This window comes from Arachis hypogaea, chromosome 15 (assembly GCF_003086295.3).
Source record: "Arachis hypogaea cultivar Tifrunner chromosome 15, arahy.Tifrunner.gnm2.J5K5, whole genome shotgun sequence".
Classification (NCBI taxonomy): Eukaryota; Viridiplantae; Streptophyta; class Magnoliopsida; order Fabales; family Fabaceae; genus Arachis; species Arachis hypogaea.
The window spans coordinates 149,835,652-149,862,848 of NC_092050.1; the positions used below are offsets into that span (position 1 = coordinate 149,835,652).

Sequence of the window (27,197 nt, forward strand, 5' to 3'; positions counted from 1 at the left end):
GCATGTCAACTCATCACCAAACCTTCAAATTAGGAAATTTTTGAGGTCACATCTCACTAAAAACAAACACCAAAATATACTCTATATACTAGACTCTGCCTATCTAAATAATTATTCACAAGGATATACACAAACATATAAAACACGCATTAAATTAATAACTATTTTGTAATAAACACAGCATGATATATGACAATTTAATATTAAAACATAAAAATAAGAAAAAATTAACTAGAAAAAGTAATATTGGTGGCTGGCGTAGCCGAGTTTCTTGCTTGTAGTCCATTGGACAATCAATTGCTTTAATTTACCAGTACAGCATATCATATCTTCAATACAGCAAATCATGCAATTCTAGGCTGGAAGATCAGAATCATCCTATAGCCCTTTTTAAATACAATTCCTCCTTTGAAGGATGTGATGAATCCTTAATTTGTCATAAAAATACAATAAAAACTGAATTCATTCAACATCTTCAGATGATACAGAAGAAACACGATCCCTAATCATGGGAAATTTTTTAGGTAATTTATACAAAGGCCCATCAGTCGTAGAACCTTGAAATGCAAGACCAAGTGTATATCCCAGAGCTCGTGCTACTGGAACTGCAACAGCATTCCCAACTTGTATGTACCTAAAGTGAAATCAATTATATTATACAATGTTGTGTATAAATGGTAGAAAATATACTTATATTGTGAACAACTTTTTTCAATGTGATTTAATCTGAACAAAACTAACATAGTAACACGGTGATATTTAAAAGGTGAAAAAACATGTTTTTGCGAATTCTAGAATATGAAATATCTCGGGATAATGGTATCTTGAGATTTGGCAACTTCACAAAACACATCTACAATGAGAGTCAGTCCGTTCTTGTTTATATATAAAATTTCTATTCACATCTATAACATGATTCGCACATTCATATTTGACATAGTGAAGAAAAGATAAAACCGCATAATAGAAAGATTATGGTTACCTTTCTTTCACAGGCCCACACAGTTTGTAAAAGTCTGGAAAACCTTGAAGCCTTGCATTTTCTCGAATTGACAACACTCTATCTTGCTCAGGGTGTAAAATTGCCTAAAAAATACAAATTTTGGGATGATGTATAAAACCTTCATTCTGAAGAGAGGGATAAGGGGGAAGGAAATATAATCCATTTAGGGCTTCACAAATTCACTGTTACTTAGTAGTGTTTAAATACTATCAAAATTATAAACCTTTACTAATTCATCTATTCCATTTTTCAAAAGCTCCAGTCACAAATAGCATTCAATACCTAAACTATATTTTACACAAAATGACACATTTCCATTAATATAGTTATAGTGAAGCACCTAAGTATAGGAATGAAAGATTTTGGAAATTTGATAAGATGGGAATGTATTCATTATTCATGAAAGTAAATCTATAAATTCGACAAAATAATCAGATATGAATGAACTGTACTCCATAAATAAAAATCACGTACATGATTATGAGGTTCTGGCCTAGTCACAACAGTTGGAACAGTTTCATCCCACCACAAGCGAGCAAAAGGTCTAAGACATGGACACCAAACATGAAAACAATAAGGATCAGATAAACAGCAGCATGGTACATATGAATTTCACTTTAAAATATGAGAGAAACAATTGAAAAGCTCTCTCATCATCACCTATTCAGGAAAAAAACTAGATGTCATCATAGAGTATTTCGAATGCAACATAATAATCAAACCCCCCAACAGATAAAAATATATGGATGAAAACTTACTTTGTCGATGTTCCTTTCACAAAAGTCATGGCATAATCTGGAACCTGAAGTAACATTTAAAGAACATGTTTTAGAAATGAGTTTCTAAGAATTAAAAATATAGTGCCACAAACGAAGAATGCGTAACTTTGGAATAAAACTTTTCTTACCAATGGTTTTCCAGAATCCAAATATACACGTTTAACATTAGGATCCCATTCCACTTTATTATCAGGTCGCACTCGAACACCTGGTAAATCTCTAAAGCATGCACCCTAATTGCAATATATAATGATTGTTAACATGTTAATGTTAGAAAACTTATATAACAACCTTACAGAAATGAAGAAAACCTTTTTCTTGGGGATCCGACACACACGCTGGTAATCATCTCCATTCAATCCAAACGGACGATGATCATGAAGCAAAGACTTTGATGATTTTGAACTTGCTGAAAGACCCAACATTGCTGCAAATAAACAAATTAGCACTCATATTTCAATCGCCACACAGTCTATAACCAAACATTATTACAAAATAACTTTTATGCAACATATATAACAAACTATTAAACAATACTGTCTATACATCTTACAAACCAAATAGTGCTGTAAGAATGGATTACCCCTCTTGCTTAATCTAATAAACTTTTGGAAGTCCGTCTTCGCAGGTTTGTCATATGACATCTCATCGCGACTTTCATCATTCTCAATCTGAATAGGGTAATAACATTCATCAACAACTAACTTATCATAAAACATAAAGGCAATAAAAGGATGAATAAAAGATATACCAAAGGAAGGTCAGAAATAGCATCTTCCAATAAAAGTTTTTTTTCCAATGTAATATGGTGACCTTCATCATGTGCAACTGTATTTATCTGCAAGTAAATAAATTTTCTTAAGGACTTCAGTATATTATAGTTCGAGATTTTGCAACGCTTTTTTAAATTGAAAAAAATAAAAAAAAATGTGACACTAATCATCCATTTAGCATTTGAATTATAAAATGGATTTTATTATTGTTTCGCACGGTATCCCCAGCCATGTAAGTCAAAGACTAATCCGTTACAAATCTGAACTCCATTTAAAGATTTGGAGTTGGCCAATGGGATGCTAAAGGATCTTATCATAAAACAATTTAGGAGTAAATAACTAGCAACAAACCTATGGCTAGTAGAAACCAATGAACATGCCAATTAATCACAATGCCATGACTAATAAACACTTCTAAAATGTTATCTTACAATTCAAAACACAGTTACTCAAATCCAATGTAAAATTTGCACATACCTCAAATTCTAAAGGAATAACACCCCTGACAATAACATCATGAGTTGGAAGAGGGAATTGAGGCAGCTTCTGTACCATGTAGAAAGAACAATAGTAATATAACATAAATTTGAACTTCAAGACCAAATTAAAATACTGAAAATAGTATTTCCTTTTTATGTAAATAACCATGATAACTATATTTTGAAAGATACTGCAACAAAAACATTAGCATACCTCAGAAGGTTTAGCACCCCATAAAAACACTCGCAGTCGAAATTGAGGCAAGCCATAAGCTCCAGCTGCCAGGATTCCTAAGCGACTCTGATAATTCATTTGAAGAAGACGAGCCAATGCATATCTTCCGAGAAAGCCTTTTGCAAATTTCAATAAATCAACCACATTTTCCATCAAGGAAAATCTAGGTTGAAGATATTGAACGGTATCCATGAAAACAATAAGCTGCTTGTTTTTCTCGTCATCCAATGGGTTATCTTTGTTTCGAAACCGGTTGAAACCACTGATGCCTTGGCAAGGAGGCCCACCACATATTACATCAGCATCTCCCTACAAGACAACAATGATGATATATATGACATCAAATAGCACTCACATCTATGTATCAAAACTTCACCCAATATCAAACTTACAGGCAAAGGTAACATCTTTGACTTAAAGCCACGAGTAACAAATTCCTTTATCCTTTCCCGGCAATTACTGATCAAACAAAACATAGGATAATCAATAAAGGGAACCAAAAAGGAACAATATTGTAAATTAAGTACAATAAATTAATATCAACTGGAAAAAATAGTCACTTTAGAAAAAAACAGCAAAAAGAATTTACATAAAATTATAAAGATAATACATCAAAGAAGATAAATCCTCTGAACTTAAAAGGGTGAATAAAGCAATGAAAGTATTACAATGAAGTAGATTTATCTACATAAACAATACAGATTTGTTGTTTCAACTACATAATAAAGAGTACATTCTTAGCTTCAAGTTATCTACACAAAATTCTAACTGACCTTAAGCCAGAAATTGGCTCCCAAGTGTCTTCATCAGGTCCATAACCCTTCCAACGAACCTGCAATTAGAAAAAGAAAACATTTAAAATATACTTCCATGACAGAAGAAGATTGGAAATAAAGAAGTTACTATCAGACCTTAAAGTATAATCCTTGCTCATTTTTGTTATTGGGATCACCATAGCATATGTCTAACACCTCAAAAACTTCAAACACTTCTTCATCTGCTCCATCATTGTTCTCTTCTTCACTACTCGCATCATCATCATCTACTGCACTAAAAAGTTCATCATACTGCTCATGTGCCACTTTGCTTTGGACCAACGAGAAGTAACTACATAGCTTTTCCCACTCCTTCAATAACGAAAGGAAATTTTCTGCTGATTCATTTCTGACCTGAATTAGAACATAAATAGTCAACAAATCAAGAATGTTATGTCAACTAAAAATAACCAGAAAAGAAATGCAATGTCAATCTATTCATGTGAGTGTTAAAGTCGCTTAATTTTTCCATCAAAGGACAGTACTGCAATTTCTAAACAGTAAACATATTTAACTAAGGATCATTTAGCAACCTTGCAAAGACACAAATTTTTATAAAGGCATTCCCAATCCCAAATCCCATTAAAGGTTAACTTGTAAAATTTGGATTGTGACCTAGTTGATTCTTTTAAACCATCAAGCTATACTCAGTCACGTCCAAAAAAGTCCCTAGCACGCAGAACTGTCTAACTTCGAGTCTAATAGCTTTAAAGGCTAATAGCTGGAAACTTTGGAAGAGCAAAAGCAAGAAACAAAATACAACCATTGTCAACCAACTCCTATATTCTATGTAATGGAAGTTGACAGGCAACAACTTACTGCCAATGATAAAGCAACAGTAAAAACCAGCCATGATTGTTCTCAAGTGCATCAATATAGCACAAAACGATTAAAGGAAGGAAGCTTCTAATCCCTTAAAAGGAAGAGCACACGAGTAAAACACTATTACACACCTCCCTAATGAGGAACTTTAAGGAAGGAAGCTTCTAATTCCCTTAAACCAGCAGAGGGGACAATCCACACAATACCTCATTTGCCATCTTATTGTAAGAGGAGGGAGAAAAAAGAGTAAGGAACCAAAAGATGTAATGAAATTGCCAGCTGGCACTAGTGGGGTGAGTGTGCAGATTTTATTATGATTCAGTTATATATATATATATATATATATATAAGGAATGAGGATGGGGAACACTCAATCTGGGGATGCAAGGAGGAAAGTCAGGAAACAGAACCAGGAGAGAGGCAGCACTCCCAAATCACTGCCACAGCCATTTACTTCTCTAACTTTTCTCTCAAGAAAATAAGGTTGTTTATTTACAGGATCAAATCACTGAGACAAAGATAATCATATTTGACAAATGAAACATAAACAGAGACATTGTATTCAGAAATGCTGAATTAGTATATTTTGTATTTATCATAACAAGGAGAACACAGAAATATTAATAAGAGACACAATTTAATTTTCATTTTTTCTTTCATTAGTCTTATTAGTTTTTCATAATTATATTTTTCATTATTATATTTTTTCATCAAATTTTTTGGATAAAAAAATGAGAATAAATTAAACTTTTATAATTTGTTCTAATTTATCATTAAACAAAATACAAAAACACTAATTTTTGTGTCTTATTCTCAACATTTTGTCTTATCCTTCTCAAAATCAAAAGCAGCCTAATATATCACAAATAGGGAAGTTAGGTGATATTACATTGGTATCGCTCCTCCCTGAAGCTTCTATCACTGTTTCACTCTTTGAACCTTGTTAGAAACACCAGTTGTTACAATCACCCTTAAAAGATAATATCTATTATACCCTTTAAAACTATATTATGTTATTTTATACTATATAAACACAAGTATATACATGGATATATCAACATATTTTGTCCACTGGAAAGTAAAGAGAAAGACAGAGAAGCATTAGCATTTTCCCACAGGTAGAAATAACAAAGAAAAAAACAAGCATTGTATTACCTGTGTTTCAGGATGATTTAACTTGAGACTTTCACAAGCATGTTCGTTCAAGTCCACTGCCCATCTCTATTTGAAAATATAGCATACCATTAGAATAAAATAGACATCAGCAAACAAAATAAATTCAATGGATTATTTATCAAGAGAACAGAATAGAACTCACTGTAACAAGGTTCAAGCCAGACAAAATGCCACCAAGGCACAAACCAGTTGACATTGCTCCACAACCAGAATATAAATCTAATACTCTAAGCTCTGGTTCTTTATTAACTTCATGATTAACACCTTCCACATGTTCAGAGTTTACTTCTGATCTTCCATTTACATCAATATCTGAAGATATTGTTGATGTCTCACTGCCACTATCCCTACATTCTGCAGTACAAGTTTGTACAAAAATGAGATGCAATTACAAAGTAAAATGGTCAAATAAAGAAATACAAGTATAAAATAAAAACCTGCAGGCAAATTGACAAAGGTCGAGTATGGCAAAAGATATAGTGTATCACAATAATAATCACAAGGTGGAATTGTTCTCTTCTTTGCATCCAAATCAACCTGAAATCAAACTTCAGAAGTAAATATAATTACATAAATGCAAGAATGTCAAGTAACATAAAACACATAAGTAAAGCCTGCTGCCGTACATTTAGAGGTATTCTAGCAATGTTTAACTTTGCAACAAGACAATCCAATGGGTTGTCATCTTGAACCTCTGAAAAGAAAACTCGGTTTGGCTCAATAAGGTAATCAAGATCTTTAACAACCTGAAAATTTTAAAGAGATGTTAAAAGTTCCCACATTATTATTCAATACTATTATGGCTAAAGTTTTATAAAGCTTCATAATACTATAAAACTTACAGTATCCTTTGCCCTATAATACCATTGTGCTGTGAAATACAATGTTCCATCAACTGCCTCAAACATCTCAACAATTTTACAAATATAATTGTCTTCACCTTCCCCTGCCTACATATCAAAAAAGACTTATCATATCCTTACATTTAGACAAGAGCATACATGAAGTAGATATTGATAAATAAAATGCATGGTGAATAAAATATTCTCTCAATGACAAATACATAGAAATTTATAAAGTCAAGGACTAAACCAAAAAATTAAAAGAAATGCCCCCCATATGTTCATTGTGAATTCAGGTTATTGGTGATACTCTTATCATATGATATAGATACCAAATCCAACTTATTACCCACATCAACATTCACATCTTTTTGTAGTATGTCGTGATTCTTTAATTTGCAATTAAATGATGATGCGATGATTACTCAAGTTTTTTTCGGAGTAGTTGATTCTTTTCTGCAAAATGTTCTGGAATGTTGCTCCGGTTATCAGTCACTACAATAAATGCCTAACGGAACTTGGAGGTTGACCAAAATAGTAGAAGTGAAACACAAATTTCTCTAACTAAACAATCCAGCGTTATACACAAAATGCCAAACACCCATTATGGCACTATTAAAAATGAATCTCAACTAACCTTGACATGAGCGTCATCATAAAGCTTGTAAAGGGTACACCCATCTACTTTTGCCTGAGTGTAGTGACGCCGAGCAAGTCTGATGTCCTCGTCACTGTCACTGTACAAAAAATTGCACGATTCAGTGATATATTAGCTTTCATCATAATTCATTGTCATGAACAGCTTCTACAAAAAAGAAAAATGGCATCGCAGTAAATTGCACAGAGTTTTAAAACTCCCACATACCTCTTTGATTTTGTCCCAGCAGACTCTTTTGCCTAAACACAATAAAAATATTCGAGCTAAATTGTTAGAATTATATTTTATATATGGTTTCTGAAATTCTGGATATTATTTTCATTTCCAATATTCAAAACCAGACATTTCTGTTTAGAAAGTGAAGACAGCTACGACATTGGCTTTCCAAGTAACAAACATCGCTGTTTAGTCAATTTATTTTATAAACATAAACTGTTTTAAAATTAAATAACATTTTAATAATAGTTAAGAAAAAACAGAAATTTCTAGAATTTAAATTTAATTGGAAAAGGAGACGAATAATTTTAACTTTTCGGATAATAATCAAGGATAATGGAAAAAGAGTACGAAACATTTGATTATGTAGAAAAGTGTACAGTAGAGCTGTACAGTGAATATTAATTTATGTAACGAACATGAGAAAAGGTGAGTATAATACAAGACTAAAATAATTATGTCACGGTGTTATAGAAGCTATCTAAAATATCAACAAATTATTGTGTCTTGATTTCTCTATTTATATATTATAAATAAATTAAATTTGTCCATTTTCCTGTGTAAGAAGGCAGGAGGGACAGAGAGAATTATTGCAGCAATGCCATGCACGCTTCTGACTGTCTAAATTAGTTACTGTCTTATAACACTGTTGTAAATTTAGTTAAATAATTTCGTTATTAAGTTTTTTTTTTTTAATAATTTCGTAATTAAGCATTATTCTTCATAAAGGGAAAAAATACATAGCTTTTTTATGCTTTTTTTTTTCTTACCAGGAAAATGTTGCAAGATTATTGGAAAAATGCAAAATTAATCATTTTAATCATTTTTGGAAGAAATTTAGATATATGATGAAAAAAATTAGTTAAGGATAAAAAATATAAAAATTAAATGTTAACAATATCACCACTAACTGCATTTACTGTACTAGAGAAAAAGAAATATCCGTAAAAATCTTGAAAATTATTCTTTCAAGATTCTGTTTTCACTACAGCCACTAACTTCAGCTGAAGAACCATTACCAAATTAACGATGAAAACTTTGCAATAAAATGAGCCAGATTTGGGAATTTAAACTTTCCAATAGAAAAAAGAAATCTAAACAGCAGGGGAAAAAGAAGAAAAAAAAAAAGAAAACAAGCAAAGCTTCATCCAAATCCAAACACAGACCAACTTCGAAATCATCGAGCTTCACTTACAGCAGTTCTTATGCTTACTACTCAGAGTCAGATAAGGTTTACCTTCTCATACCGCTTAGGCCAACGCCTCCTAGCCTCCTCGTTGGAAACCGGATCTCCGACGAACACCGCATCAGGTCCTTCTTTATCGCCATCGGCGTCGTCCGCCTTGATGGAAGCAACAAATCCGGCGTCATTCATTTCCTCCTCTTTGACGACAGTTGAAGCAGCTTGTTCAGCTTCTTCAGCTGCCTCAATCTTCAGATCCATCTTTTTCCTGTTGGATGAGCGAGATCCAGAGCCAGCGGAGGATTTTCTCTTGCCAGCCATGGTGGCAGCACAGGCTGTTGCGGCGGAGGAGGTGGTGGCGCAGAAATGATAAGTTGAAGAAGATTTTGAGAACAAAAAGATTGCGCAGGAGAGAAATGGGAGTGGTGGGAGTGGGTATTTATAGAAGGCGCTTAAATTTCGAGGATCGTGGCAGTGGGCGGGAAGGCGAAATTCAGGTGCATTTTGGTATCTTTTCACGAACCGGCGACAGTGTTCGCGGGCTTTGCGCGTCCATGGAGCCTTTTATTTTAAATTTCATAATGGGTTGGCCTTTTCCCTAGGCCCAAAATAGCTCACACGGCATTCCGCCCCTTCCTCATCTCAAAGGTCTCGGGTTCGAGTCCTACTAGTTGCAACCGAGAAGAAAAAAATTGGTAAGTATATGAGGAGTGTGTGGGTGTGTAATGTGTACCTAGGATTGGGGTTGTCCAATCCATTGGGGTACCTAGAATTGGGGGTTGTCCAATCCACCGACCAAAAAAAAAAAAAAAAAAAAAAAAAAAAAAAAAACAATGCTACCCGCGTGGCCGAGGCATTGCACCAATGGCCAACTATAGCTGGGTAGTGATAGAACCTTTAATGAGTGTGTGTTGGGTAACTTAGGATGGGGGTTGTCCAATCCATCGACCAAAAAAAAAAAAAAAAAAAAAAACAATGCTACCCGCAAATTAAGTTGGGTTGGTCTAATGATTAACTCACTAGTCCACTTAAACAAATGTCACAATAGAATCAGATAGTAAATATTGCCATGATATCCGCAAATCTGCACCAGTAATATAAATATTATAGTTAAGAAATGAAAATTTTAATTCCCTAACCCAAACACTCAAGTAAACGGTGCTACTCTTCCGTGACGTCTCCTCCTTCGACATGGTGGCCGTCTCCTCCATCAGCGTGATCGTCATCTCTTCCATCGGCATGGTCGTCATATCTGTTTGTCATATTTGCTCACCGTTACTCCTCGCTCGCATGCTTGTTTTTGCTCCTCGCCATCGTTGCTCGCTGTTGGATCCTCGTCGTTTTGTAGTTTCTTTTTTCTGCTTGTGCTACTCTAATACAAATCTGTTTCTGGACAATTAGGGTTTTAAATCTTTTTTTTATCTTTCATTTTTTTAAATGTAGATTTATTTATACTTGTTTCTTGATCTAATTCTATTTTTGTTTTCGTTGTTAGAACAAATGTGATTTTAATTTTGAAATGTATACTTTTATTATTGTTGTGTAGACTATAATTAATATATTTTAGTGCAACATGAACTTCATCAAGAAATGTTGGGATGAAATCGGGGCTGAATTTACGACAGCGGTGTTAGGGTTCTTTCAAACAGCTAGATTACCGAAAGACTCGAATCTCACATGGGTGGCTTTGGCGCCAAAGTTCTTTGGGGCTAAGGAGATTAAGGACCTCCGACCAATCAGTATGGTTGGTTGTGTGTATAAGGTGATTTCTAAGGTTTTGGTTAGGAGGATGAGATCAGTTATGCCAAGTCTGGTTGGAGAGACTCAGAGTGCGTTCGTAAAGGGTCGGAAAATACATGACGGCGCTCTTATTGCTTGCGAAACGGTGCAGTGGCTCAAATCGAGTAAGAAGAAAGCGGTTATAATCAAGCTGGATTTTCAAAAGGCATATGATAGGGTCAAGTGGCGATTTGTGGACATTGTCCTGCAGAAGATGGGCTTTGGACGCAGGTGGAGGGAGTGGGTTATGAAGTGTGTCGGCACAGCTACTATGTCAGTTTTGATAAATGTATCACCAACTAAGCCGTTCAAGATGGGTAGAGGTCTGAGACAAGGTGATCCTATTTCTGTTGTTGATGTCCTACATAGGATGATTGGGGAGGTTGTGAGAAATGGTCGGATATCCCCTCAATTTGTAGGGAGAGACGAAATAAAATTGTCACATCTCCAGTTCGCTGATGACACTGTCTTATACTGCCCTCCAGAGGAAGAGTCCGTTAAGAATTACAAAAGGCTTCTTCGATGCTTTGAACTGATGTCAGGATTAAGCATTAATTTTGAGAAATCGAGTTTGATACCAATCAATTGTGATCAACATTGGGTACAGAGGATGTGTAGTCTGCTGGGGTGCAAGGAAGCTGCTCTTCCGGTTAGATACCTGAGGATCCCTCTTAGTGCGAATCCTAGGCTGGTCAAGACGTGGAAGCCAATTACAGACAAAGTGGAGGAGAAGCTAAGCTTATAGAAATCCAAGGTACTTAATAAAGTGGGAAAGCTTGTACTCATTGAGTCATATTTAAATAGTTTGCCGGTATATTATTTAAGCTTATATAAGATGTCGAATGCTGTTGCGGAGAAACTTGTTTCATTACAAAGGAGATTCTTGTGTGGTAAGGAGGATGGGGGGAATGGCATGGCTTTGGTTAGATGAAAAGTGGTCCAAGCCCTGAAGAGGCTAGGCGGACTAGGAGTTGGTGATGCGATGCTACGCAATACTGTACTGCTATTTAAGTGGTGGTGGAGATTCTCTAAAGAGGAGTGTCCGTTGTGGAAGAAAGTAGTTTGCTCTTGTAATAATCTCTCCCCTAACCAGCTTTTATCAATCCAGGATTTACCTTCTAGAGGGGGCCATGGAAGGACATTTGTCAGATACAGTTTAAGGAGCAATCTATGAGAGATAAGATGATAATTGGCTTGGCAATGGAGATTGGTGATGGCAGAAGGACTCACTTTTGGGAAGATGTCTGGTTAACTTGCGGTTCTCTAAAGGAAAGGTTCCCAAAGCTATTCTCGATTTCAAACCAAAAAGACTTTGTCATAGAGGTTTGTGGGTTCTATGATGGGCTTTAGTGGATTTGAAACTTTCAATGGAGGCGTGAGCTATTCCAATGGGAGTTGGAACTTATGAATCAATTACATGAAACATTGAGGCCGGTCAAACTAGCCTCTGACAGAGAGGATAGAGTTGTCTGAAAATTTGACAGGCAAGGTATATTTTCTACTAACTTCTTTGTGCAGGTACTACAGGTGGAGACGCTTCCGGAGGACGTAACAAGCTATAGCTTTACGAAGGCTATTTGGAAAGGTCTAGTCTCTCCAAGAGTTGAGCTATTTATATGGTTTGCGTTAATGGGTAGAGTGAATACAAAAGAAAGACTCTGTCGACTCGGAATTATTAATCAGGGTGATAATGTGTGTGTTTTATGTAATAAGGATGTTGAATGTGTCTATCACCTATTTCTTGGTTGTGATTTTACATGGCAGGTGTGGTGCATTCCAGGTACTTTAAAAGAACACTTTCAAAGCTGGACAGGTGTCACGAGGAAGGAGGAAAGTAAGAAGTGGTTTATAAGTTTTTTCGCGGTAATTTGGAACGTCTGGTTGAAAAGGAATAGGAGATTATTTTAGAATATAGGAAAACATGTTGAAGACATCATCAACATGACTATGCTTAGCTACAAGGAGTGGAGGAGCGACGATCCCTTTGATCGTTGATGGCAATGCCGAAGATGACATAGGGATACACATTTGTTTGAGAATTTTAGGTGGCTACTATAGGTATTTCTATGTTGTTTATGTCTCTAACGCTCCACATTTGTGTTGAGCTCTTCATGTTTTAAAAAAAAATTCTTTTTATTTTTTTATTTTTTTGATTCTTTTTAAAATTAAGAATATTTTTATTCTTGCATATAGATCCAAATTCAAATCTGATCCTATCTACAAATGTGTGGATATTGGATTCGATCCGATCCGATGAGATGAATGCGGGTCGAATCAAGATTTCGACCATATCCGATCCAATCTGTATGCAGCCTTAGTTGTAAAGACAAAAACAAATAATGTTATGCATAAAGGCAAAAAAAAAAAATTATACGTGTACTATGGGTGTCCGCGTATCGGATCGGATCGGATATGGCTGAAAATTCGATCCGATCCACACAATTTCCATCGGATTGGATCGGATATGATATCCGCACTTTTTATTGCCGAATATGATCCGATTCGATCCGCACATCTGCGGATCGGATCGGATCGGATATCGGATATATCCGCATAATTAAACTTTCTCTTTTTAATCATATTTCTATGTAAAAGAATTCGATAAAAATATTTCTTTCACACTTTTAAACTTATTTATTCCTAAAATATTTTTAATCAAACTCTCTCTAAATAACAAAAATAAAATAATACAATATATGAATAATAATTACTAACTAAAACATACAAACAAGTAAATATAATACCAAACATATATATATTTATTTATTTTTAATTATTATAGTGCGGATCTGCGGATCCGCGGATCGGATACGCGGATATAGAGTATATATCCGCGATCTGATCCGCAAAGGGTGCGGATCGGATGATCAATTTGCGGATCGGATCGTATCCGCAATTTTTGGATCGGATGCGGATATTTACCGCGGATCTGCGGATACGATCCGATTCATGGACACCCCTAACGTGTACTAGGTATCATGTATTTACGTATAAAATATATTTTATATTTTAATATGTATTCTATAGTTGTAATAAATTTTAGTATATACATAATATAGTTGCATAATTTTATAATGTATTCGTAATTTCGTATCATTCTTTAATATATTTATATTTTTTATAATAGATATTATTTTGGCACAAGTATTTTGTTATGATTCTAAGAATTAGATTGAGCTAGTAAATCAACTACCAGCTCAAAGATAAAAGTTGATTTTAAATAGATTAGTCAGAAGTAAAATTTTTTTTTTGATAAATTGGTCAAACTAGCTATTTTTATTATTTAACTAATTTAAAACAATAAAACAATAAATTTATTTTTTTAAATATATTTAATATATAAATATTCTATTTTATTTTATTATATTAAAATCAATTTTGATTTAACTTTTGAAATTTTAAACTTTTAATTTTAATGGTTCGATTTTTAGAATTTTAAAATTTTCTAAAAAATTAATATTTTTTATTTATTAATTAAAACAATTTAAATATATAATTAATAATTGTTTTTTATATAAATATTAATATTTTCATATTTTGTGTATAAATGATATTATTGATATTTGTATACCACACGCACGTGCCTTAGCTCAAATTATTGATTTTGAATATTAATCAAATTTCTAATAAAATATTTACCCTTAATTGTGTACCGGATACTATAACTCTTAACCTAAGGAAAGATATTTTTTTGGGGGGAGTAACATAAGGAAAGATATGAAACAAATTCCTAATTTTCCTGCTGAAAAAAATTTCTATAGAAACGTTTTTGTTTTGGTCATCCCATAAAAATAAAATGTCATTTTTTTTTGGGTCAAGCAAGTATCGGGGGCCGGGGTTTATGTGATAGCAATGAAGAATTGATACTTGCTATGGCCTATATTTGATGAGAGATGGGTAGTCCAAGAAAATGCTCGCTTTTTCCACCATATCTATACACATTTTTTCTCCAAAAAATTTTCACTAACGTGCCTGTTTTTTTTTTTTTTAATAAATGGTCAAATTTATTTTTAAAAATTTGTTTCTCTTTTAAATTGATTTTTCAAATAATTTTTATTTATATTCTTCGTTCAAATTTCAAACTTTTAAATTGGTCACATTAATCAAGTATCAGATTAAGTGACACCACCACAACGACAATTTTAATTATATATTAACATGATAAATTTATAAAATTAGATCAAATTAATTTTAAATTGAAAAAATTTAATGCTTCAAAGTCTTTTAATTTGGGACTGATTTGAGATTTAATCTAATTGCATAAATTTGTCATATTAACAACCAAAGGTATATATAATGTCACTTAATATGCCATATATCAGTAAATTTTGATGTTATTCGGAAGTGACAAAAGAACACAAACTTAAAATCTTTGAAGTAGAAATTTAATTAAAAAATAAATAAAGATATTTAAAGTAGGAATTTAATTATTTATTTTATTATATATAAAAATTAATTATAAATATAACATTAATCAAGATGATAAATATTTTGTTCTCTTAGTAAAGAGTTTTAGATTCAAGTCTTGGTAATTAGAATAAAATTTTCATGAATATGTATATTTTATGAACCAACAAAATTACATAGCAAATTCTTCCATTTTTTTAGCTTTATACAGTAGATTATGATTATATTGGGGAGTTAATATGCACTAATGTATGAAGAAAAAGATACCCATTTCTATATAACAATATTGAGGATAACTTAAAAGTTTGAATGGTCATAGAAATTAATAAGATGTATGCATCAAAATAAAACTAAAAGCATGGGGTTTGATTCAAATACAAAGGAAAATATTATTATAAGATGTATGGATCAAAAGACATAATTTTTCTCATTACTCAGACATCTTGATGAACATAATAGTTGATATTAGCATGATATAAGCCTTAACATAGAACATCTAACAATAATGATTAAAAAAAATAAAAACTTGTTCAGGAGTCACCTGGACGTTGAATTGAATCGGATGAGAAATGAGGAGCTTTGGAGCGTGAGACGCAGGAAGTTGTTGGTCCAGCTATAAGCTAGGATATTGCAAAGGAATTTCAACACTCAAGTCGAATGATTTCACAATGAAATAAGAATTTGGTCATTTGGGAGTTTGAAATGTAGGGATATTAGATCATATCTGGGGAGTTGATTAATAGTTTCTTGATGGAGGAATTAGTAGTTTAGGAGCTGGATTTTATCTCTTTCCCAAGTTTTTAGAAAAGTTGGTGGAGATATAACAGAGTTTTAAATCATGAAAATTGAAAAGCCGTTAAATTTGCTTGTATTTCATCATGACCGTTATTGGGCTGGCATACGCATTGAGTGGCCCAAAGGGCCGGGGGTGCATGAAAACTAGTTTCAACCTTGAAGAGAATGTCCAGAACAAAACTCAATTTTAAATATAGGTAAAATAATATTTTTGTCCCCAAAATTTTACAAAAATTTTTAAAATATTTTTAAATTTTATTTTATTTTAATTTTGTTCTAGAAGTTTTTTATTTATATCAAATATATTCCTGAAGATTAATTTTAAAAAAATTTAGAACCAATTCAACAATAATGCATGACAATTATACTTGATTTGCTTTTGTTAAAGGTTGTTCTCATGTAATTGTTGTTGAATTTGTTCTAAATTTTTTAAAAAATTAGCCGCTAGGAGTATATTTTATGTAAATCAAAATTTTTTGGGACAAAATTCAAATAAAACAAAACTTAGGGCATTTTTTAAATTTTTGCAAAATTTGAAAGACAAAAAATATACTTTACCCTTTAAATATTTATTATTCAACTAATTTGAGTTAGTCGAATACTCAACTCACTCATCCACTTAAGTAAGTGTTAGAGTTCAAATCCTATCTTATGCCAACAGATCATTAAATAGAATTTAAATCTACAACCAATTAGTTTTTAACCTATTAGACTAAGAGTCCGTTTGAGAAGTAGCAGAAGCTATTTTTTTTTTTTTTACTTTTGGATTATGAAAAGTCACAATCTGTGTGTTTGGCACCATTTTAAAAAAAACTTTTAACTTCTCGAAAAGTTAATTTACAGCTTTTTGAAAAAGTAGAAATATATGACTTCTCTACTTATCGATAAGTCATTCTACCACTTCCTTAAAAAAAATTAATTTCAAAACAAAAAAAATCTACTTTCCTTCTTGACTCTGTGAAAAATACTGACCATTCACCACCATTTTCACGCAAGGTCTGCTAGAAGCACTGTCATTCCATCATCATTCCACCATCATTCTCACACAATGTTACAAACCTCACCATTTTCACGTAATGATTCATCTTATGGAAGTATTGATCCTCCACCACCATTTTCATTTTCAAACAATATTGCATCTGAACAACTTATTGCATATATTCCTTCTAAGTATTTTTGTTATCATTTTATCACTCTATTTTTTATTATTAAATTTGTATTTAACTATGATATGAAATTTTAGTTTTAATTTTATTTTTTTCACATGTGATTTTATAGCTTGTTATTATTTTCATAGTTAATTATAGCAAATTCTTGACCTCAATCAAGGAGAAAAGTGTTCTAATAGGAGTAAAATAAAAAATAGCAACAAAATATACATTGACACACATTTTATATTTATTTTTTATTTTCACCTACCATATCATACATAATATTAGTGATTAGGTTATGTAAAATCAACATTCAATATTAGAAAGTATTTGTTATTATCATTATTTTAATATTCATTCTCTTCTGTAAAACAAATTTATTTTTTGAGTTATTTATCCAAACGCTACAACTTTAAATTAAGTATTTTTATAACTAAAAATCCAAACACAAAATAACTTATTTATAAGCTGCTATTAATAAAAGTCTTTATACTTTAAGCTCTTTTTCTAAAAGAATTTATTTAAGTTATTTATCCAAACTGGCCTAAGATTGGTTCATTGTGCACCATGTACTTCCTCGGTAGAATTTTGATGCATCATCATTTATCCATCCTCAACCATTGTAATTTGTAAATGTCACTAACCTTCCCTTCTTTTTTTCATCGGACAACTACACTACATTGAGTCCTAGCTATAGCAAATTCCTTACATACATCAACATGATGTTAGTGACCAAAATTAGAGAGAAAGAAGCAGGGATGCTTTAGTCCATGTAAATATATTTTTTCCTCTTTTGAGGCTGCTTTGCAATTCTTAGATTGGGGAAATAAAGACCACTTTACAAGCGTTATACTTGAAACCTTGGCATCCTTCCAATTCTATTCGAAAATATTTTACTCAACTACTCTCTGTTAGTCAAAACCCTTAGCAGTTAATATTTTCTGGTGAATCAATTCTTAATGAAAATATCATTAGAACAAAAATTAAGAAAGTAAACATTGAGAAAATCATCACTATTAAAATTAATTTTTAATCACATATGTGAGAATATGCTCCCAAAGTTTAGAGTACTTTGTCTAGTAGTTGCTTTTGTAAGGTCTTAGAAATCCCCCAATTTGATTTTTTTTTTATCAAATTTTATTAAGTAATTAATAACGGGTGTAATAAATTTTTTTATTGCCTCACATAAATTTAAATTATCATAAAAAATATTTAAAATCAAACAAAAATATAAAAAATTTAAAGAAAAGATTCTAAAATCAAATAAAAACAAGTATCCAAAATATTGTAAAAAGAATATTTAAAATATAATTAAAAAAAATCTGAAACGTAACAAAAAGAAATACACAAAATCTAATAAAAAAAATATCTAAAATCATTTAAAAAAATTTAAAACTTAACAAAAGGAGACATTAAAAAATATTAAAAAAATATTTGAAAAAAAAAGAAACATCTAAAACTATTAAAAAAATAATCCGAAACCCAAAAAGAAGACACATATAAAAATATCATATATATATATATATATATTTTGATAAGTTTGGAAAATTCTAAATAAAATTAACGATGATCAAACATTATTAAAATAATTAATTACAAAATTATTAATTTGATCTTTAAATCATATTTGCTAATTAATAATTTTGTTGTTATGCAGATTATGAATATTGGGCACAAAAACAAATCAAAGCCCAATTGTACTAGGAATATACAATCGGCCTTGTGCAAAATTATTATTTTAAGTGGCTGAATTATTATTGGGCCAGGAAAAACAAACTTGAGGTCCAACAGAGCAAAGAAAAAGAAAATGGGACACAATATTTTCTCTACTCACTTAACATGATGAAATCCATTTCTTTAATTATATTGCTGCATGCTTTCAAGGGATCCCACTTTTATGTTTTGGTGGATTTCAAATTTATTCAACTTATATTAATTGCATTGGAACCATGAGAGATAAATAACAATTGATTTGATTGTCATCATTAATATCACACGCTACAAAGCAAAAGGGAAGTGGAAATTAATTCAATTTAATTCTTTTGTTCAAATCACATTGAAAGTTTTCTCTCTTCTCTCTCTTGTCTCTCTTCACTCTCGGTCACTTCACAGAAAAAATGGAAGATAGCACAAGCTATCAGAAGCAGAAAGAAGAAGCTAGTAGCAAGGCCATTGTGATGATGGCGGTAAGAAAAAAAAAAAATCTAAAGTATGGTGTGGCTAAGATCTTTGCCACAAAAGGAAAGATGCGGTGAAGTAATCTCAAGCCTTCCATACCCGAAAATGGAAGAGATCAACTTCAGTCAAAGAAAGAAGATCCATTGAAGCATGGCTCGTCTCTACTTTTGCTCAACCACCACAAGAGGTAGCTACTTTAGCTACGTGCGTGGAGGAAGAGGCAAAAGATTAGAGCAGGAGGAGCTGTCAAGCATCAAGAACTCATCAAGGGCTAGGAATCCTTCTTGGAGTGTAAGTTAAGATGGAAGGTCCGGATTGATAAAGCTTGGTGTGAAGGAAAGACACAGAGGTAATTGCATGTTGGGTTTTACATTCGATTTTCTCTCCACTCTCTCTGGCCGAACCGGTTTTGGTTTGAAGAAGAAGAAGATTAGCTTGGTTCAACAGTTTCAACCGTGGAGGCTTCCCCTTCTATAAATAAGGGAGAACAGCCAGGGCTTGAAGCAAGGAGAAAAAGAGTGAAAGCACAGAGTTCTCATAGCTATCCAAGATAACAAAAGTTCTTCTCCTTCAATGTTCTTCATTTTGTATTTTTCTGTTTAATTTTGTCTGTCTTGAGTCTCATGAAAAAGGCAAACAGTGAGGTTTGTAAGAAAAAGCCATAGAGCGGAAAAAGGCAGAGGGTACAAAATTAAAAGAAAAATCCATAGATGTCCTAGAGGTCCTTTGTACATCTGTGTTGTGTTTCATAATTCTGTGGGAATCCCCTTACAAGTTGGGTTAGCACTTAGCAGTTAAAAGTTTGGTAGGTGACCAAGTCAAGTTCAGGATTGGGGTTAGATTTTGGACTTGTCCCAAATAGGAAGGGTAGTTCATAGGGAGAATTGGTGTATGTAATCATGATGATTATAGTGAAATTCCATCGTTGTTGTGATGGAGACTGGATGTAGGTTGCATTGCACTTGGCAGCTGAACCAGGATACTTCATGGTGTGATTCTCTCTCTATCTTCTACTCATTTCTGTTTCTGCTGCATAGGAGATAAAACAAAAAATATCCCTTGCCTGGTTACAAGATAAAAAGAAAACGTCTCGTGGTTAGGTACGAGACAAAAAGCAAAAAGTCTCCTGAAATTATTTCAAAAAGGCCAGCAAGTGTTACTAAGCAAAAAAAAGGTCTAAGATTCAACCCCCTTTTTTCTTAGCCACTGATAACCATCGTGTATATATATATATAAGACACACCCAAAAATTTAAGATAAAGAAACATAAAAAAAACAAATAACAAGAATCATCCAAAACTTACAACAAGAAAAAAATGTTGTTGTAAAAAAATATCCAAAACTTAATAAAAATAAAATTTTAAAACGTAATAAAAACAATATTCAAAACCTAATAAAAACAAAATATCTAAAATTATTTTAAAAAATAAAATATCTAACAAAACGAGACATTTGACATTATTGAAAAAACAACATTCAAAAACCAAGTAAAAACATCTAAGACTATTAAAAAATTATCCAAAATTCAAAAGGAATAGATAAAAAACATAAGGAAAAAAAACACCTAAAACTTAGAAAAAAAAACATTCAAAACTAGTTAAAGAATCGTCCAAAACCAAGAAAAAGAAAAAGAAATAGAGGGGGAGTCTGTGACGTTCTTGTGTGAGAAGATGAAGGGGGAAGGCGCCATGAGATGACTCTAATGGCAACGGGCCAACGGCGTGGCGTCATGGCAAGCGGATCTCCACGGGCGGCGTCACGGCGTGGCGAGACGAGATGGGCGAGGAGGGAATGGCTTTGTGACACGATGGGTTGAAGGAGAGGACACAATCTCGCGGTGAGAAACGTTTGAAAGAGGCAGCACGGGTGTGTGGTGGTGCGGCGACCGGCGCGCGGGGGTTGGGGGAGGCAACATCACGGCTGCGGAGGAGAAGGAGATCACAGTTCCATAACATTATAGATTAAAATAGTAAGGTGCATATTTTTTGTTAGCACAAAATATTTTTTTTTAATTTTAAAATTAGGTCTGTGCCCTTATTTGATTACATGTACTTTTTTTTTTCTTTGACAATTTCAACCATTTCCTTTATGGTTACTGTTCATACCCTGACCCAATAAAAAAAAGTCAGACCCAATAACACAAAAGGTTCGCCAATAAAGGTGGACTTCATTATAAGTCCGACTTCTTTAAAGAGGTCGGACATCAACAAAGAGGTCCTCTACTTGAACAAGTGACTGCCTCTGGATATTTCTCCGCTACATCTAGAAGGGAGATCTTAACAGACTCCTAAGATAAAAGAAGTAGTTATCTATCAGATAAGATAGAACTACTCCAACAAAAGTGGTTAGCTGCTCTACTATAAATATATTGGAACCTCCATGTATAATTCACGTTCTAATCTACTAAAAACTTGCTTAAAATCCTTGCTAACTTAAGAATCGGAGTCTTTTGCAGGTACCACCTCCACCTCCTCACGAGGAACTCGGACAGGCGACACCTTGTCATCACAAGTCGGACGCTGCCACTCAAAAAAACCTAAACCTCACGTTCAGCTCCAAATCAATGTTTTAGGTAACTTTGGAAATAACTACTATCAACGAACTCCTTGCTTGCATTGGTCAATATAGTTGTTCAAACTTCATTTGTGTGGTGTGTGCCTCTTGCTTGCATTGGTCAATATAGTTCTTCAAACTTCATTTGTGTGGTGTGTGCCTAAATATTTTGGAGAAGTGTTATTTGATCTCTCTTTTATTTTGTCTCATGCTTAGTCATAGAGATTTGCAACTGAAACTTTTACACATTGTTTAGATAAAAAGAATCTGAAAGGAAAGAAAATGTAGAAAAAAGAAAATAGATGAAATTTTTTTTTTATTTGAATGAGAAATAAAATTGAGTGAAAAAAAAAATGATATGGAACCTATATAAAATTTTTCTCTTTAAAGATGAGAAGAAAATTAATAAAAAATGTACAAACAAAAATAAAATTATAAATTTATCCTTTGTAATTATATTAATCAATTATAATTTATACATAATTCGAATAAGAGTATTATGTAATTTTATTCTGTTGTAATTTTTAAAAATTTTTTTATTTAAACAAAAAAGTATATATATATATTTTTTATTTAAACGACACAAAAAATTTTTATTTTTTTCATTTTTTTTTATTCTTTTTTTTTTTTTTCATCTCATATCCAAACAATGCGTTAGGGTGTAATAAGTATAAGTACTGCAAAAACAATAGTTGCGGGTCATTAATTTTGAAAGCAGGTAACAGAACCTGAAGTACGTACTAGTGCTGTTGCTGCATTCTATACATGGATTCGTGAAGCATGTCACGTTGACAAAATCTATCTTATGTTCCTCTGAACGAATTTAACCCCAAAATGAAAATGGAAATTGATAACTTGCACTCTTGTTGCACATTATGCTTCCTCTCAACATATATAATAGTGACCACCTATATATAAAGATCATGCTTTGTGATTTTGAAACAAGCTACCTATATATGGCCCAAATACATGCTCCTTTCAATTATTCCATGGAATAATGCTGTAGAAGCAAAGAAATAATGATAGATATTTTGTTTCTTTATTTTAAAAAATAGAAGTTTTCATGTCAAATTTTAAAAAGAAAAAACAAAATTTTATTCAAAAGTGCTATTTTTTAAAAATATCAAATAAGAACATGTAGTTGATAAATTAATTGAATTCTTGATCATAAGATATAGACTGTGATGAATGACTTATCTTAAAAGAAAAAGAAAAAGAAAAAGAAAAAGGCTAGTGATCTAGAAGCTGCAATAGTGTGCAAAGAAGTTAAGCATATTCGGCCCTTGCTAATTGTGTGCTTTAATATCAAAATGCTTGACTTTAGCTTGCAATTATATATAGTTCAGTTGCAAATTTAGCAAATATTTTCTTTTCAATATCAGGACAAATTTGAACCCAAAACCTTTATAAAAAGAAAGGTAATTCACATAAATAAATATTTGAAGTTAAAAATTATATAGATGTCTTAAATCCAAATAAGTTACACACACCATATCTTAAATACTTTTTATATAAATCAAATCAACTTGTTTCGATTTATACTATTTATATATAAATTGAATCAATCAAATTCAATTTAGTTAAAAATACAATATACCAAATTAATCAAAGTCGACTTATCAAAAAAAGAGCTGAAATACTACTAAATCGAATCATTCAGAATCGATTTATTATAATAGCGTTTGGCAAAAGAAATTAGATTCGATTTCCTAACAAATACATGCATTAGTACTACAATGCTACAGCTTTATATTTCTTCATCGATGTGAAATATCTTCATCCATATAAATATAGTAATTTATTTAGTGATAAAATGATACAATTAGTATTGGACTAGCCCAATTAAAGAATTATATTATAAATAGAAGTATGATGTAATAATGTAGATAGGCATGGTGTAATTGGAAATTTTACTTTCTCTCTTTGGCCCTAATTCTAGGGATTTCTCCTCCATTCTCTCTGATTATCTCTAATTCTCTCTAGTTCTTGATACAAATTCGTATCAAATGATGCTTTCATTGAACACCATGTCAAATTCCTATGATGACACAATTTGGGAACAGATTCAAACTAGCTTAGATCGCTTGAATTCAAATTATGAAAATGGAACCAAGATACTTGCATAATTTTAGGCAACTTACACCAAAATTTGTGCAACCTTGAATGATCATCAACGACTCCGGCAGCCTCCAATATGCCAGATTCAAGTCAAATCAGAAACCAGAAAATTCAACAAATCTAGCGGCAGATATCTCAGCACTTCCAGTTCGGCAATTTCATATGCTAGAATCAGATTCTCCAGAACCAGATTCAGCCATAAATACACCAGGTCTAACAATTCTAGACAAACCAGATGCAGATTTCCAGAATACAGATATAAAAATTCCAGAGTTAGAAAGTAATACAGAACACACCGAAGAGGCAGCAAAATCAAATTTCAATTTTAATTTTCATAAAAAGTGAAATACGCATAATAAAACAAATATATCATAATTTATTCTTGCAAATATTAAAAATAATTTTTAACAATTTATAACACTAAATAATACTTATCTTTAGTATTATTCAATATAATATTTTTGAGAATATAATTTTTTAAAATATATTTCTTAACTTTAATCTATTATATCTAATTATTTTTGCTAACTTCACACTACTAGAAAAATATTAATTATAAAGTCAATTTAAAATATATTTTTATATGATATATACTTTTAAGAGTGTGTGAAAAAAAATCTTAAAAAATTTTTAAAAATCCATCCATATATATTAATTTTCTATTTTATTATTAGTATAAAGTTATAAACTGACCAAAACTCAACAAAAAGGATAATCGTTTCATTGACTTTGTATGCAAGAGAAGTGGGATCAAGTTAAAACTTAAATCACATAAATTAATTACATACATTTATCTATTTATATAAATTACAATATTTCTATGGGTTATGCTAGATTGCTAGGTAATCAATGATTTTTTTTTAATAAAATGAACAATAGACTCTAAAATTGATCAAATTCAAGTAAAATACACTGCATTCTAAATTACTCATCTAAATCTTAATATTATAATAATCATCCGCACACCTAGTGAATTGAATATCCGATATATCCATTGTTCACATTGTTTAATATTTTTATTATTTATCTGTACTTTTTTTATTTCTATCATGGTTCTGAAAACTGGACCGGACTGGCCGGTTCGACTGGATTAACCGGGAACCGGTCTTATAGCTAGTCCGATTGACACGCAAAACCGTCTTGCAAAAAATCGATTTAAAAACCAACCGAACCGATGGTTAACCGGTGAACCGGATGAACCGGCCAGGTCAAAAATCGATTCTCTCGAAAAAAAAAAAAAAAAACGTAAAAACGCCACCCCCAAAACACCCGACCCTCTCCCTTCTATCTCACTCTCACATTCCAACCAAATCCCTAATTTGCCTAACCTTTGAGAGAAAACACCGCCGTCAACATCAGCTCCCAGCAACCACCACGGCATCCCTTCTCCCTCCCTCTCATCAGTCTCACTCACCCAAATCCCTAACCCACTACGGTGCTACTTCCCTCTCTCTCTCTCTCTCTCAGTCAGGCGCCAGCAGCCCCCGCCTCCTCGTCTCGCTCTCAGCCAACAACAGCAGTCTCCGGCGACCCATCGTCCGGAAAGCTGACCACCATTCTTACCTTCCCTCTTCTCTTCTCGCCTCTCCTTTTTCCTTCGAACGCTTCTGCCCCCACTCAGCTCTCGTCACTGCCACAGAGAGAAGCTGAATCTCTCTGCCCTACATTGTTCCGCCGCTCGCGCCGCTCTCTGCGCCGCCGCGAGCTCAGCCGGCCACCACCAACTCTGGACGGCACTACTTCTGCTCTTCTTTCCCTTTCCATTTCCCAGTCTGTCTCTGCTACATTCCAGGTCCCCTACCTTATCCCTGCTTCCTGCTCTGTTTCTTTGCTTTCTTTTATTAATTCCGTTATTAATTTTAGTTAGATTGCTGATTAATCATAATATAGAATTAAGAAATTGGTTCTTTTTTGTTTTCTTTCCTTCTTCTCTGATATTATCATTATTGTTTGGTTTTGGGATCTTTTCCAGTTTCTGCTCGTTGGCTGCCATAGTCTTTTGGGCCTCTATTCAGCTTTAGGAGAATACAGAAAGAAAAGAAAGCTACAAAAGTAAGAGTTTTTCCTCAGATGAAAGATACCATACATACATTTAACAAGGTTTGTAAATATCTTAAACTAGCAGAACCTAGTGCAGTGAAATGGGTAGTGCTCCTTTATCAAGCTGGCCATGGGAGAATTTTGGATTATTCAAGGTATATTATATTATGTGATGCATCTGTTATGTATATAGAATAAGTCTAACTACTTGTGTGTTTTCAATTTGATAAATACAGTATGTGTTATACGGTCCATTGGTGGGGAAAGTTGTGTATGAATGGTTGAATGGCGTGGAACTCTACTCCATGATCAGCTGCTGGAGCCTTCACTTGCTCATACTATGGATTCTAAGAGGAGGAGTTCATGTTCTGTGGAGTTCTTAATAATTCTGTTTGTTAGAATAGATATATATATATGCTGTTAGGTAGCTAGGTTGTGGTGAGAGGATTCTAGGCCTGATAATTGCTCCGTTCTTGATTATCCAACATGGCTTAATACTGCTTGTTTGCTGAATGATGTTGGTGTGATCATTACTGTGTTGTTTCTGTTTCATGTGACCTGATTCTACCTGCTGCCCTGCTGAACTATACTTGTGAAATTAATTTTGATGCTGCCTCCATACATGCAATCCATGCTTTTCTCATGTTAATTGCAATTTTTGGATTCATGTGCTTATATTTTGCTGCTACTTGCTACCCAAATTTCTAGAAATTGCTCTGTTTTTAAACTTGTTACTTAAGAGTTGAACGTGGCACTTTTCAAATTCTTAATATCACTATATTTCTCTTCCTTAATGATCTATGAAGTTGTTTAGTTATAAACTTTGATGTTTGAAGTTGTTTGTGAACCTCTAATATTAAGTTATGGATAATTTATTATGTGAAATTTTAAATTTTATTAAGTTAGAAATTATTGAATTTATATATTTAAAATTATTTTTAAATTTTTTAATAATTTTATTTAATATTTAATTAAACCGGTTGAATTCCGATTAAATCCCAGTCGAACCAATAAATCATTGAACCAATGATCTCACCGGTTTATTGACCGGTCCGGTTCTCACAACCTTAATTTCTATAGATGAAGATGTGTCACATCAGCAAAAGAATATGAAAGTAGTGATTGCATAGAATTGTAGTACTATATTTTTTTTTCTTGTCAAATGCTTGTTACTATAAATTAATTGTGAATGAAC

At 32.6% G+C, this 27,197-nt stretch overlaps 1 protein-coding gene across 1 annotated transcript; it reads right to left on the reverse strand.

Moving 5' to 3' along the window:
• Nucleotides 1-227: 227 nt before the first annotated feature.
• On the reverse strand, nt 228-9,805 carry LOC112751272 (DNA (cytosine-5)-methyltransferase CMT3). The gene is made up of 21 exons (XM_025800355.3): nt 9,036-9,805; nt 7,790-7,821; nt 7,562-7,661; nt 6,925-7,032; nt 6,709-6,828; nt 6,520-6,619; nt 6,225-6,436; nt 6,062-6,127; nt 4,181-4,438; nt 4,043-4,101; nt 3,662-3,728; nt 3,249-3,578; nt 3,033-3,101; nt 2,534-2,620; nt 2,366-2,453; nt 2,094-2,209; nt 1,911-2,015; nt 1,762-1,805; nt 1,478-1,547; nt 983-1,086; nt 228-634 (listed from the first exon to the last, which is right to left on the reverse strand). The coding sequence occupies exons 1-21, from the start codon at nt 9,300-9,302 to the stop codon at nt 463-465; spliced, it is 2,574 nt and encodes an 857-aa protein (XP_025656140.1). The 5' UTR covers nt 9,303-9,805; the 3' UTR covers nt 228-462.
• Nucleotides 9,806-27,197: the final 17,392 nt, after the last annotated feature.